At 30.6% G+C, this 14,279-nt stretch overlaps 1 protein-coding gene across 1 annotated transcript in view; it reads left to right on the top strand.

Annotated features, from left to right (window-relative positions):
* LOC122270830 (uncharacterized) overlaps window positions 1-14,279 on the top strand; it is a 247,085-nt gene that overhangs the window by 191,711 nt on the left and 41,095 nt on the right. The window contains exons 6-7 of the mRNA XM_087167781.1: window positions 1,130-1,345; window positions 11,743-12,352. Coding sequence (XP_087023907.1) covers window positions 1,130-1,345; window positions 11,743-12,352 — 826 coding nt within the window. The remainder of the gene's footprint in view (window positions 1-1,129; window positions 1,346-11,742; window positions 12,353-14,279) is intronic.

Below are 14,279 nucleotides of genomic sequence, written 5' to 3' on the forward strand. Positions count from 1 at the left end.
CGTCTTTCATTGACTCATCTCTAATTCTCCCACATACCTTAAGGTTAGAAAGTTAGATCTTAGACAGTGGGCTCTTCAGGAGATAAATACGAAAATTAAAAAAGGCTCATTCAGAATTTTTGTAATTATTGAGATGATTCACCCAACTAACAGTAATGCTAAATATCATGTTCCTAACATGACAGAACACTAAATTTTGAACCATATGTTTCTAATCAGATAGGAAGCAAAACGAGACAAGTTTCACTTCGATATTAGCAATTATCTGGACAATTAACTTAACTGACAGCAATATCGAATTAGAACATATTTTAACAAATGTTGATAAAAAAAAATTTGAAGATAATTTTTATTTAAAAAAAAAGCTTTTCATTTTTATGGAACTCATCAAAAAAGTCCTTAAACTCATTTCATTACGTTTTCAGTATAAGATAATTCACCCTTATGTTAAGGAGCGACTATCGGTAATTTTTAACTAAAGTTTTACTAGGAAGCGTGTTTCTTTCATGTTAGCCTCCAACAGTGGACTAATCGTAAGACGCAATTCCCGGTAGATGACCAAAGTAACAATCACTCGCAGCGGTCAATGCGGGGGTGGGTGACCACTTTGATCAATCTGCGAAGAGACCGAGGGCGTGTGGTATCGGGGCACATTAAACAATTCTATCTTAAAGTGTTCTCTTCGCACGCAAGTCGGCGGTCTATCAAATCGGGGGAGCCATTGCCTTTGCAGAGGGTCAAAATTTTGGTAGCATATCTTCGAATTATCCTTCGAGATGTTCAAGTATTTTAGAGATGAGTAATTCGAATTTTCCTGTCATATTAGTCCTCTCGGCTATAATATGCACACAGTGCACAAGAAATATAATATAATATGCACAAGGAATTAAGTGGCTTCCTTAGGTGGGCTTAGTGGGTGCAATAAAATTCTGATTGTTTAACCGTATTAAGTGAAAGCAGTTAATAAACGATTTTTCTCACAGTTTACAGCTTGGTTGCAATCTTATTTATGATTATCTGGCTGTTGTGTTTGAATATAATGTCATTTAAAAAAATTTCCGAGAAATTTCTTGCAGTGTAATATCAAGTTTGTACTAATTATTTAAAAAAATATTCTTATCTATTTTAGTATTCGAGATCCGGAACATATGCTTTGCGGCAGGAAATTAGGGTGAAACCCACCGTGTCTTCCAAACCACAAAATGACCAACTTCCTTTAAGGGGTGACATCATCATTGACGATGAAGATTTTAGTTTTGAAGACCCTGGATCAGGGCAAGGGAGTCCGAAAACTGATGATGATTATGACGATTATGAAGACAAGGAAACAACCATTAAAGACAAGGTATTGCCATTATATACTTATTTTTAAAATATTTACGCCATACAAATATTATAGTATATTTTACTCAGTGGGAGAAATCCATTCAATTTTATAAATTTTATCATCGCTCATGCTCTTTTCAAGTCATGCTGCAGGGGAAGAGTAAACCCACCATTCCTGTTGATTCTTATGTAAAACGATCTCAAAAATCTAAATTTAACCCTCCATTTCTCTTGAACAGCCACATTTTCTGAACGCGTTCCTTTTTGCTTTTGCTTTATGTATTGAATCATAATCGGAAGATGAAGTTTTATTTCAATCAATTAATATCAACTTCCTATGATTATGAGAGGCTTCTTCTTCTTTCAAGGAACTATGGCCTGTTACATGCCATCCATTTCATCAGAAATAATGAAAGGCTACTTTGCAAAAAAATCCAGATAAAACAACCGTAAAACTACCGGCACCCTGACTGCAGCATCCGTAAAGTTCATTTTACTGTAAAATGCAGTTTTACCATAAAATTTCACAGTGTACTTTTTACAGTAATATTCATTTAATATCAATGGTTTAGGGATTTTAGAGAAAATATTACTGCACTAATTATGATGTTTTAGATTTTACTGTAAAATTAAGATTTTACCATAAGATTTAATTAAGTGTAAGATTTTACCATAAGATAAATATCACTGTAAAAATTATGATATATCAAATTCCTTGTTTAGCAAAGTTTTACAGTGAAATGTTCTGGTGACCAGAATTTGAGTAACTTTTTTTTTACCATAATAAGAGCAATAGGTCATAAATAGTTGTAGTAAAGGCAGAAATTAGTTGTATTATCTACTTTAGTTTTTTAAACATTTAAAATAGATCTTTTTTATGACATTATAAGTTAAAAAGCTTTAATGTAAAAACTTTTATGTCCTTTCCATAAGTCTTACATATGCCTTTTTTTCTTCCTTTTACGTTTTAAAAACCAGCATTATATAACTTTTAGCTGTCTTTAAGTGCAGCAAAACGTATTTTACATGAAGACAGTCATACAATTCAATATGATTTACAGAATGCAGTGCATGATATTTTCAAGTGCGTGAAACCTAATTCTCTTAATTTTTATCGTATCTTGTCAAAATATTATTGTGAATGAATCTAACTTAAAACTATTGAGTTCACTTGAAGTTTAAATTACTCAGAATATATATATATATATCATATAATAATTTTTACATAATTTACAAAACCGTAAAACTTTTCTTAATTAGAACTTTTAATAACTAGCCGACCGGCTTGTGTAGGGGTCAGGGAACTTGCATTGTATCAGAAAGGTTCTGGGTTCGAACCCGGGCAATGCATGTATGTTTTTTCATTCACTGTAGTATTTGTTCATACTGAGGGAGCATTGGCCCACCCAATATGGTGCCCCTGGAAAAGTGGCCAACAAAACTGCCCCTCGGATGCCTGTATAAAGAAGGTCATTCTCCAAGCGGGATTTGGAAAAAAAAATTCGAATAGCTATATAATTGTCAATAATTATTCATTTATATCTTGATTCCGTTTTATATAAATAATATAAGCAATATATAACACATCAACCGATGTATATAATTCTACGTTGTATCACAAAGAAAATACCTAAAGTAGAAAAACATTTCTAAAATTTTAAGCTATTCTAAAATAGTAAATAAAAGAAGTTATTAAATGTAATATAATTTTCAAGCAATATGCATTCAAATATGTCTAATATTTGAAAAGTTTTTTTTTGTTTTTTAAATGTGTCTTTAATAATGTTAAAATCGATATTTTAAGGAAAGAAAATAATAGAACACAAAAAATAATATTCTTGGAATACTTTTAGTAATATGAGTCATTTCACCCACCATCCTTTCTCTTTAATTCTATTTTCTAGCCTTTTTCCTTTCAGTAAAATAAAATTATATTAGAAAATATATATTTTAAAACATGCAGTAAGCTTGCCTTTATAGTTAAAATAAGTTTTCAAACGCTACCTATTAATCACAAGCTTAACGATATCACATATATTGATTTTTCAACAGCAATGAATAAAAACCTAAGAACTCAAGAACAATTTTTTTAGTTTAAAAATCTGAGTTCTACAAAAATGAAGAAAAAGTAAACCAAATTAACTAAACTGGAAAATTCTCTCTTTTATCAAATATAGTTAGAAAAATTACCAATGTCATACCTGATTTATTTTTTAGAGACTTCTTCAGTTAAAAATATCAGATAAATAGCAATTCCGATAATTAAACTTTTCTAAAGTATTGATCTGAAAACATTTGTTTTCTTGACCCTTTGATGGTTTGGAATTTTTATCTTAAAATAATGGATTTGTATTATCAAACTATAATAGAGTCACTGGGCAGAAAAAATTAGATTATTAGTAAATGGATTATAAAATAAAAATTCCTTCCTATATTTTTCTAAGCAATTGAGAGCTAAAGTAATAAAGGAAAGGTTTGTCATCATCATTGTTCTCATTGTTCTATCGTTTTCTAAATGCCATCTATCGTTATCTAGATGCCATTCAACACCGAAAAATATGTGTGATTTAAAATTACTCCCGTCTACTTTGCATATTTGATCATTAATGGTAATTCCAATAAATTTCGTAAATTAGATAAGGTGAGAACAATTTTTTTACAATTACAAAAATTACAAGAATCGGGCATTAATGCTCAAGAATCACAGAACGGTATAACCTGAAGAATAAAATTCAAAACAACATCCCGCCAATGCACCGTATATAATTTTGTAGTTTTTCTTTCCATTTTAATTCATGGTAATTGGCAAAAATGACTTAAGTGAGTTTTGAGTAAAAGAAAATGAATCACAGGAAGAACTTTTTTGTACACAGAGAAAAAAATATCTGGTAAAATTACCGTACTATAGGGAAATGACACTTATGGTAAAAAAATAAATAAAGATTTTAACTCTGATAAATAAAACTAACATATACGGTATTTGAATCATTCATTTGGTAATTTTTCTTTTCATATGGTAAGAGTATACCGGAAATTCTGGTTTTGAACATTATGATTCTTATTAACGAGCATTTTGAAAAAAAATACAAAACTGGGAAGTAAATTTTACTGAATGTTGCCGTTGTCTTTTGCCATTTGTTAATACTGACAAGACTATTTTAAGGCAGAGGGGTGCACTTTTTCTTGTTTTCCAGTGACTTCATCGATGGCTAAGAATTCTATTTCTGCAACATACATGCGTGACAACCCGTTTTACAGGAAGGACATATTCACACATCCATCCGCACATCGTGGTTTTGACCTGAACCAGGGCACGATCAAACTCGGATACAGTACCCCCAGAGATATTGATTAGTTAGAGGAATTTGAAGGACTTTGTGACCCTGACAGATTTAGCGTGTACCACTCAACATTTTGTACACGGAGAGTCTTACGGGAATCGAACTCACGACCTCTTAGACATAGGTCCAACCCTCTACCAACTGGGCTATCTCGATCGAATTTTACCGAATAAATTGTTTTTATGCCATGCTCTAAACATGATAAAATTAACGAATTTCACCATGTTTACCAAATTTTCTAATTTTTTATATTATATTATGAAACCACATTTATTGTTAAATTTACGAAAATGTCGAAATTATTGAGCTTTTGGGTGTTTCCATAGAGTCATAAAAACGGTAAATTTGACCTTTTTCTGATAGTTTCGATTATTCTAGTTTTCTCAGTGTGTGAAATGCGTAACAGTGTGGTATATAAAAGGGCAAAATAGTTACTTAAATGTAAAACTGTATTAATCAATTTCGTAACGTAATGTTTTTTTTTTAATTTTACTTGCATATTTTACTTATTTCGTACATAAAAATAACAATATCGAATTGTAATGCATTTTTTTGCATCATATTTATGAAAAAGTTTATTCACTATCCGAATATTTTAAAATCCTTTCAAAATATCTCATTTGATATTTAAACAACTGAAAAAATATTTTCAACCCGCAATAATAAATTATTAAAAAAAGCAACTAAAACACTGTAAATAAACAGCAACGTTACTCTTCTAATACAGTTAAAACAAAAAGGCAATTTCATCACTGTATCTTATAATATAAATATATATGTTATGAAATCATAAACACTGTTACGAACAATTTATCGTCAGAACAGAGCTTTCTTTTTTTTGTAGTGTTACTATCAATAAACAATCCGAATTTTTGAACGTGTCAGGAAAGAATACTTATCGAAAATGTGTTTGCTTTTATAAAAATCCGTGTTTATATAAACAAATATTTGAAACCCTTATCATTATCTAATCACGAAATAATTTTCATTCCATGTAAACATAAACATTAATATTGAGCTAATAGATGAATAACCCGAAATAATCACGTTATACATACTGAATTTCTGATTACATTTTTGTCTAAAATATTTCAACTTTATTTTAATTATTTTAATTAAAAATCCAATAATACATCATTTGAAGCTTTCCGTTGGTATTTGAACACACTTATTACGTATATTTCCCCTGAAAACTTCCATATATTATATTGTATTTATGCCGACCAGGTGGTTAGCGTGCCTGACTGCGGAGTCGATGGTTGCAGGTTCGAATCCCGCTCTGGGCATGGATGTTTCTCTCTCTCTCTCTCTCTCTGTTCTATGTCCTTTCTCCTGTGTGCTTGTGTGAATGTGACCCGCCCTATAAACGGGTTTGTGGTTGTGTGACATGGGTGACACTGCTCCACCGCCGTGGCCACCCATAGGTGCTCACTGGGTAACGAGAAGAAAGTAGCAGTTCAGGCATTTCTGAGGTCAATGGAAAACAGACCCAAGTGCCGGCCATTAACCAAAAAAAAAATATTGTATTTATTATCCTGTTATTTATTTCCAAATATAATTATTTTATGATTTAGCCATTGCTCACTTTAAAATGCGTTTCGTTCTAAGTTTCCTTATATAGCATCAACTCACTAAAACTAAGCGAAATAGTGCCATTAAGACAAGATGATAATTAATTAAAAAGGTTTGAAAAGAATTACAATCCAAAATTAAATTCCCAAACTTTATTTCCCAGCGCTTTAATATGCCTTATTTAAAAAGAAGAAAATTATCACAGAAATTTTTAAAATTCTTTGATATCTCCTGGTCGCGCATTGATATCAAAATTTAAAAAACTCATAAAATGTAAATTTTTTTAAAATTTTTTTGCATCACATAAAATTGCACAACCAACAAGCTATTGCTTCATATGATTATTTTATAGTTTAAGAAATTTAAATATGTTATAATATTACTATTATTTCAATGAACACTGGTCACATAATAAGTTTGAAAAACTCGAATTATCCCGATTTCCTTGCAATTTGAATAAGTTTCAAATGGTAAGATTCCAGCAAATTTTACCTCAAGTTTCTTACCATTTGTGCATGTAAATTCAATAGAATGCTTCAAAGAATATATTTATTAGATCGACATTGAAATGTCCCACAATAGTGTCCTGAGAGATTTTTTTCAGAACAACCAAAACACAAATGCTTTCAGCAAATTCGGTTTCCAAAAAATATTTAAGTCGTCTGTTTAAACAAATAACAAGCGTGCAAAATTTTTCTAAAAAACACGTTAGGTGGAAAAAATAAAAGAATTTTTGTGCAAAGCATTTATTCTTACAATCTATTTGCAGAGTAGTTCAATTATATATTGTACATTATAATTCCTAGAGATTCGAGCAATCATGATAAAGGCAAATTTCCATTCCAGCAGAAACTAGCCGTGTATAAACCAATAGTTTTTTCATGGTTGGGGCCGCCATTTGCAGTTTGACAAATTTCACGTAGTTTGGGAAACTTTTGCTGTCACCTATGGCCAATGAGGCTAATGTCAAAAAATTTTAAGTGTGCGTTGTGTATATCAAATCGATCTCGTACATTTTCAGTGGCAAAGAAATTAGTTCAGAAAACTATTTCAGTTTATTTAATAGCATTGAAAGTTAATTTAATTTTAGGTGCAAAAGCAACTCTTAACTCGATTAGGAATGCTCTTTTTTCTTCTTTTTTTTTTGTCCATCAGAAGTGGAATGTATAGCTTTTAGAATTTTCCTTCATTACATATTTCCTTCATAATGCTAGAGAGCACTATTTTGCTGATATAATCGTGTTAGCTGACAAGATGATAATTTATATATTATCGTTGTTTTGTTCTAAAAATGAGTAAAATTAAACTTTGAACTTGCAACAGTAAAGTAAAAAACGACGGTTTAAAGCCAATCTCCATGCCTATATGAACATGAGATCTATTGAATAAAATTCAAGTTAAAGTTGAAGATGATGAGTTGCGCCTCAGACATTGCAAAATTAAATAAAAGATAAATTCATGCTCTTTAGCTGTAACTGAGAATAGTTCAAAACTATGAACATGACTTTATTGATAATTCATGTTATTTAAAAACCATTGTAATTGAAAACATTCTACTCTCGCTCTTTGATATGAAATTGCAAAACTATTTAAATTATTTTCTCATTTTCAATCACTCCTTATGGAATATTGTTTCTTCAGAAAAAGTGCTTATGTTGCCAACAATATTTTTCTTCATATGTCAATTTATCAATTTACATGCAGATATTAAAAAAGTTTAATCAACATTTTACATCAATCCATCTTTTTTAAATTAAAAAAAAAACTGGTCAGAGTTGCGAAGTTAACACGTTTTTAAACTACTTAATTATTTTTATGTAAAACTATTTCCCCTCTCAGATTCCTTTTCCATTACTAGTCTGATGTTTGAAGTCTTTATTACATCGGGGATAATATGTTCTGTAAGAAAAGAGGTGCAGAGAATATCAAACAACTTTAATAGAAAATTGTGACAATTAATTGATTAAATGTTTGTACTTACGACGTAAATACAAATATTTTACTGCAAAAATTGGTTCAATTTTGCATCGCCTTAAAAATCTGGAATATTTGTAATCATGTTTTTTTCTAACAATGAAGAAAAGCTATAAAATAGAAAAACAATTAAAAAAATTTAAAATCTACATTTTTTAGGTTTACCAAACAGAAAAAATAATAGTGCGTGGAGTCCCTCCGCGCGGAAGAAGTTAAACTTCGCAACCTACGACGTTAATTGTAGAAGAATCAACAGTCGTAGAAGGATTCAACGACTCTTTTTCCTGCTCCGCTCGCTTCCGTGCTCTGTAATCAAGGTAATATTGTGCATTTTTCCCTCTTGAACCAGTTGAAGTGCTTGTGGTTGCCTCATCGTCACGCCCGGGAAAATGTATTTGTATTAATAATGTATGTGAATGCGTCATAATGTAATTTCAGAAGAGAAACAATCAAGTGATATTCACAAGAGACGTATCTTGACATAACCTTAAATCCGTCGCATTGCCGGTGGGATTGTTTTCACTCATTTTTTACAATTGTTATCCACTAAATTTGAAAATAAAAAATACTACCCTATTAAATTATAAATGTATCAAAACCAACTAAAAAAATATTTATAGAAAAACAATATTTTTATGATTTTTATTATTTTTATGCTAGTGAGAACCAAAACAATATGGAAATGAATGAGGGAAAACTGAATCCTTCCACGTGATTTCCCCGCCAATAAAAATTTAGCGTTAAACGTTTAACGCAACCTTGTTGGAAGTCGCATAAGAAGTATAACTTCAAAAAGAATTTTAACTTGTCCAGACCTAAAACCTAAAACATCTGGGGTCAGGAAATTGCCGATTGGTCTGGGAGGAGCCTTAAGTCTGCATCTAGACTAGCAGAATACCCAATAATTGAAGTTATACTTCTTATGCGACTTCCAACGAGGCTGCGTTAAACGTTTAACGCTACATTTTTATTGGCCGGGAAATCACGTGGTAGGATCCAGTTTTCCCTCATTCATTTCCATATTGTTTTGGTTCTCACTAGCATAAAAATAATAAAAGTATTGTTTTTCTATAAATATTTTTTGAAGTTATACTTCTTAAGGTCTGGTTTCTTAGGACAAGCGCCTTATCTGGGCGTCGGCGTAACGTCAACGTCACGCTGACGCCAACAAAATACTGGTTTGTTAGCTCAAGACCTGGTTTCTTAGAACTAGCGCCTTATCTGGGCGTCAGCGGAAAGTTGACGTAGATCTGACGCCAAAAAAATACTTTTTTGTTAGCTCAGCGTGAGCAGTCGGTCTAACGCAGACATTATCTCTCATTGCGCATGCGTTAATAACGTAAACAAATATTTATTTTGAATTTGCATTGATTTTGTTATTGTCGACCAGTGTTTTAGAGAGCAAATAATGACTTTGTCCAAGAAAAAACACATTATAGCTGAGCTAAATGAAGACTGCTATGTTTAATGAAGAAGCTATGTTTAATGTCAAAATCAAAATCTTGGCTGATTTCAATGTTCTGTTGGATGTTGTCCGCCATTGCTTCTGTGGTTAACGTCACGCTGTAATCCAACTGCAGTTGAGTTGGACGGCAATTGTAGTTCAAGATGAGCGTTCGATGACGTATACTATCAAACTCACAAATGGACCAATCAGAGGTTAACGCTGATTTCCAGCTGACGGCGTCCTGTCCTAAGAAACCAAGCCTTTATGCGACTTCCAACAAGGTTGCGTTAAACGTTTAACGATACATTTTTATTGGCCGGGAAATCACGTGGTAGGATCCAGTTTTCCCTCATTCATTTCCATATTGTTTTGGTTCTCACCAACATAAAAATAATAAAAGTATTGTTTTTCTATAAATATTTTTTTAGTTTGTTTTGATACACATACAATTTAATAGGGGAGTATCTTTTATTTTCAAACTTAGTGGATAACAATTGTAAAAAATGAGTGAAAACAATCCCACGAACAATGTGACGGATTTAAGGTTATGTCAAGGTACGTCTCTTGTGAATATCAATTGATTGTTAGGTTTTCTCTTCTGAAATTACATTATGACGCATTCACATACGCTATTAATACAAATACATTTTCCAGGGCGAGACGATGAGGCAACCACAAGCACTCCCACTGGTTCAAGAGGTCCACGAGGGGAAAATGCACAATATTACCGTGATTACAGAGCACGGAAACGAGCGGAGCAGGAAAAAGAGTCGTTTAATAGAACTAGGAATTCTTCTACGACTGCTGATTCTTCTACAATTAACGTCGCAGGTTGCGAAGTTTAACTTCTTCCGCGCGGAGGGACTCCATGCACTATTTTTTTTTAATTAAAAATTTGATTTGGTGTAATTGGAAATAGAGACAATTAAAAAAATATATTCATTTAACAAACCGCACTAAATACATCCAAAAACAACTTACATTATTTCCAAAACTAAAGCCAGCCCCGTTCTGTTTTAAAAAGTTTTAATATTAAAAAAATTACACTCGACGTCTTTGGTATTGCGTTGCATTATTTAATTATTTTTCTTGCTTTTGCCAGCCTTGCTAGATTTTATTCTTAAAAGTCCTAACACCTGTTCCATTACTTTTAAAAGAAATGTGAAGTGTTTGTGGTGATGGAAGTTTAATATGAAAGGGATGCATTTGACGTTTTAGATCGGAAAAAATACAATTATTTTCCAATAAAATTATAAATTTTACCTCCAAAATCCAAGAGATAATCTTGGTAGCACAAAAAGTTATATTCAGTACTTCAATAAATGAATTTAATTTGCTTTCTTCTCCTCATTCAATGAATAAGCCTCTTGTTTCTTATAATGTCACTAAATTACAGCTTTTCAATAATTTTCTATACCTACTACTGAAATAGGCATATGTTGCAAAAGTATTTACGTATAAAATATTTGTAAATAGGAGAAAACTTAAAGCTATAAAAAAATTAGTTGTGCTGGTTTCTTCATACGAGCATATCTTTTCTTCCTGTTTGTTTGAAGCTAAATACAATTTAAAATACTTTTTTAAAAAATTCGATAGAAAATTTATGAAAATAACCAAAATTCTGCTGATAGCGGTATGAAAACGATTGAAATTTGCACTCAAGTGAAAATACACTGAAATAAAAATATAGTAAAAAAGACACTCCGGTTTAGATTTTTTTGTTGTTTTTTGTTTGTGTCCGGTTTTGTTTTGTTTTATAATGAATTTAAATTAATTTGTATCTTTCAATGCATGAAATATAAAATTTTCTAATTGATTTATCAAATTATTTAAAGCAGATCGATCAAACACAGAAATATTTACTTCAATAAATTATTGCTCATTGCTGGTAATTTTGCTAGATTTTATTTTTGTGATTGGTGTACGCATTACAATTCATGTTATTATTTAAAAAAAAAAAAAAAGACCTTCCTTCCTAATGTTTTAAGCTTTACAATTCCTAGCATGTTTGTTTCTTTAATAAAATTTCTGAGTTTTATATTTTTAATACTTCAACTATATAATGTGTATTATACTTTTTAGATACCGCTAAAAGCAGAGAACGATGATACAGAAAATGAAAGTGATGATGATGATGATGATAAAGACTACGAAGACGATGAAAACAAGGACGACGATGAAAACAAAGACGATAAAAACGACGAGGATGATTACAATGACGAAAAAATGGAACCCGATGATGAAAAAGATGACGTTAAAGTAAAAGATGATAATTTCATAGATAACAAAAGCAAAAAAGATGGTGATAATGATGATAAATTCAGTAACAAATATGGTAAAGAACAAAAAGATAATGCAAACGATGACGATGAAAAATTCAGCAGCAAAAATAAAATCGTAGAAAATGTTATAAGTGAAAATGAAAAGATATTTCACGAGTTTCGGAAAGCTAATGATACAATTGAAAATGATAAAGTTGATTCAAGTTCTGTACGTAAAGAAGATATTTACGATTACGATGAGAAATGGAATTTTGATATGAAAAATAATGATAAAAGTATTCGAAATATTTCTGCTGACGATAAAAGCCTGGAGCATAAATCTGAAATTCCATATGACTTTAGTCATTCGGATGAAGAAGACGACAATGAGGATGATAATCTCGAAGGTTCTGGATTCCAATTAAAAGTTGGTTAGTCACTGCTGAATTATTTTTAAATATTTATAAATTTAAACCACGAAAAGTAATTGCACAGTGTTAAAAAATGGATAACCCTGAATAAATTTTGATCTAATGATCGGGTGTTTACGTTCTAGGGCTTATAGGTTCGAAGGGTTGGCTTTAAATATGCCTATTAATAAATTTAGGCGATAACAATAATTTTAAACAAATTTGAATTTCCGATTCCTAAAATATAGGGGATAACTTTAATCTAAGAAATTTAGTCTCGATAGTTTGGTCACTAGAGTGGTCCAAAGCTTGGAAACAGTAATGCTAATTTCACTTTTGCGTACTATAAGGTGAATTTTTTTAAGAGGATTGAAAAATGTTTTACAGGAAATTATTAAGTTCATTTATCCAAAGATTATTCCATGCAACAATTATTTTTTAAATGAATATTTATTAATTCTATTATTTCATATATTAATTTTATTTTTAATCGTATGACATAATATTTTTTACATTATTATAAAAAATGCAATTTTACATGACACAATACAAAACTTGACCCAAATTGGCCAAATAATTCCTGAAAGTTGAATTTTTAAAATACGACTTTTTCTATGGCGAAATACGCAAAAAGTAACTTGGACCACACTCCTGATAAAACCCTCTTGATCATATTTCCTAGATTGCAGCTACTCTCTATATTTTGGGGGACAGAAATTCAAATCCGTCGTAAAAAGCTATGTTTATTCAGAGAAAGTGCGTTTTGTGTCTAATTTTATCAATTAAAATATCATCTGCTCTTAAGAATTAGCGTCTTTGAAGTTATTCCCTCGAAGCATTAAGATTGAGTCCTAGAACGTGAAGGTATGATCACTGGGTCAAAATTATTCAAGATGGTTCGTTTTTTTTTCGCACTGTACATGTTCTATTTATAATTGAGAAATTTTAAGGGAAAGAAATTTGGAAAATATTTGTTTTTATCTGATTGTGGTGAATATGTTATTAGTTAATGGACAAGAATATGTTCAAGTTATTTTTAATTTTAAATTTTTAAATAATATATTAAAGAAAAAAATTCAATTTTTACATTTGTTGCATAAGTGTACAGTCTTTTAACACAACATGCCTTAAATATTATACTATTCAAGATTATATTATTAAATTTACTTTTTAAAAAATATATTCTGTAGAAAACATGAGGGCTTTTTCTCTCTTTTTTTCAAACATTTAACTATCTAAACAACTGAAATTGGCTGCGGATTTTAGTTTGTCGAGAAAAAAAAACTTTACAATGAACGTTTAATTTTTTAAAAAATAACATAGGCCTAAGATGTAAGCTCTAAACACATACAGATTGTTTTTAGAAATTATTTATTTACGATTAAAAATTTTAAAAAAAATTAATTACTTCACAAAATCCTGCCAGTTATAGAGACTTATGCAAGACGGATAAAGTGACGTCATGATTGCGCAAACATTTTAAAGCAAAATTAAGTTCTCAAACAAACTGATAAATGGCTAAAAATATCTGCAAAGATTGAGGTAATTATTCCACACTACGCTTCATGGCATTAAACAAAATTGCTAGTCCAACTTGCACTGAAGCTTAGCGCATAATAATCTTAATTACATGTGTCAATTTTCTGGTTTAAGAAACATAATGTGTTAAAACTTTATAATATAAATATAGAATTTAATTTACCCATATGAGCACGTATGATACATTAGAGGACACTTTATTTGGTAATTCTTAATTATTTGATTTAGATTAGAACACAATGATCATTATAATAAGTCTATTCATAAAGCTTGAATAATTGAATCACTCTAATATTAATTTAATCCAATCGAATCAACATTAGGGCGACGGTTAAAGTTGCGGAGTTTGTAAAACAAATCTTATGAAAATGTCCTAATTTCTACTTAATTAAACCAGTATGGTATAATC

Source organism: Parasteatoda tepidariorum, chromosome 7 (genome assembly GCF_982258835.1).
Source record: "Parasteatoda tepidariorum strain Cologne lab strain chromosome 7, Ptep-v5.0, whole genome shotgun sequence".
NCBI classification, from domain to species: domain Eukaryota; kingdom Metazoa; phylum Arthropoda; class Arachnida; order Araneae; family Theridiidae; genus Parasteatoda; species Parasteatoda tepidariorum.